This window comes from Austrofundulus limnaeus, unplaced genomic scaffold (assembly GCF_001266775.1).
Source record: "Austrofundulus limnaeus strain Quisiro unplaced genomic scaffold, Austrofundulus_limnaeus-1.0 Scaffold1263, whole genome shotgun sequence".
Lineage (NCBI taxonomy): Eukaryota > Metazoa > Chordata > Actinopteri > Cyprinodontiformes > Rivulidae > Austrofundulus > Austrofundulus limnaeus.
Genome location: NW_013953665.1, coordinates 63,848 through 65,377, shown reverse-complemented (window position 1 = coordinate 65,377; position 1,530 = coordinate 63,848). Strand labels below are relative to the sequence as shown.

Below are 1,530 nucleotides of genomic sequence, written 5' to 3'. Positions count from 1 at the left end.
GACCAGGACGACTGGTCTGTGTACATGAAAGAATGAATGGGGCCATGTATTGTGAGATTTTGGGTACCAAATACTTATTTTCCACCATTATTTGCAAAAAAATTCTTTAAAAGTCAGACAAAATGATTTTCTCAAATTTTTTTTCACATTTTGTCTCATAGTTGAGGTCTACCTATGATGTCAATTACAGGCCTCTCTCATCTTTTTAAGTGGGAGAACTTGCACAATTGGTGACTGACTAAATACTTATTTTCCCCACTGTATGTGTTTCTGAGGCACGGGAACCATTTGTGATCCCAACAGTACAATCAGTCCTGTTGTATTTTTAATATTTGTAGATTCCAGTGATCCCTGAGGATATTTTCTTCACCAGTGAGTTTTCAGTGGTAGTCAAGGAGGAGGAGGATGCAAGTTCTGCAGGACTTGTAAGGACACTTTTTGATTTAATAAACTCAAACACTGCTGTTTTGTATATAAATGTTTTACCTGTTTTAATGCAGGACCTCATTCCCCTGGTGGATCAGCAACTTCTTTATACGTGCTGTCCATTTCTCGGTGCGTGGAAATACTTTTACATTATTAGTCACCTTGTATCTTCTTGTCTGTTTTGCTTTTAATCAGAAGCAGGGGAGCTTAAGTTGGTGTTTTGTTTTCATATTTCCACCATAAATGAGGTAAATGAGAAAACAGGCTCTTGTTAAAGCAGTGGATTAATGCTCTGCCTTGTTTCTGTCTATTCAGATGAGTTTCGTAAGCTTCTAGCAGCTTTTGTGTCTGGCAGCACGGCCAGGGGTGGAGGAATTATCCGCAAGATTACTCCCACTTCTGCTGAGCTGAAGGATGCGCCGGCTGCTAACAGATCGCAGCAGAAGCTGCAGGTGAATCGGCAGCAGACTCCGAACCTGCGCGTCTTAAAACACATTGACTTGTGTGTTTGTGTGTGTCTGACTCAAACGATTTCATGTGGCAGGTGGATCTCGAGCAAGCCTTCTTCCACAACCAGCCTCCGTCGTTGCGCCGCACGGTGGAGTTTGTGGCTGAGCGGGTCGGATCCAACGCTGTTAAACACATGAAGTTAGTATCACAGAGGTCAAACTGTGGTGGATTCATAGATTTACAAACCACTGATAAATTAATCGTTCATTTTACTTCAACTTGCCTTCCATCTCAGGCTGGGTGATATGGCTGAAAAATGGATCAGGATTCAAGTGTTTTCTATCGGTTTATAATCATTGATTAGGTGAAAAAAAGAGTCCAGACTTTTTTTCCTTTCCGCCCCCTGAGCATTCTCGGCAAGGAATTTAAAAACATTAAATTAATTTACCATAATTTAAGTCCTTAAAGAGTAACTTACCCCAAAATTAACTTTTTTAGCTGATAAACTGTCTAGAATGTGTCTAAAATGTTATATAGTACTGTTTCTGTGCTAATTTTGATGTTTTTGTGCGTATTTGTTCAAATCTGTAATATTTGGTCTAAAAACGTCTTTTTGCTCCTCATATGGGTAGAGCAGTGGTACTGCAGGCTAAT

The 1,530-nt window shown here is 40.0% G+C and overlaps 1 protein-coding gene across 1 annotated transcript in view; it reads left to right on the top strand.

Moving 5' to 3' along the window:
- Positions 1-338: 338 nt before the first annotated feature.
- The window catches only part of cdan1 (codanin 1), a gene marked incomplete at its 5' end in the record, with an annotated part of 11,791 nt that continues 10,599 nt past the window's right edge, over positions 339-1,530 (top strand). Inside the window, 4 exon segments of the mRNA XM_014031508.1 lie at positions 339-425; positions 501-555; positions 742-878; positions 971-1,074. Of these exon segments, the coding sequence (XP_013886962.1) occupies positions 339-425; positions 501-555; positions 742-878; positions 971-1,074 (383 nt within the window).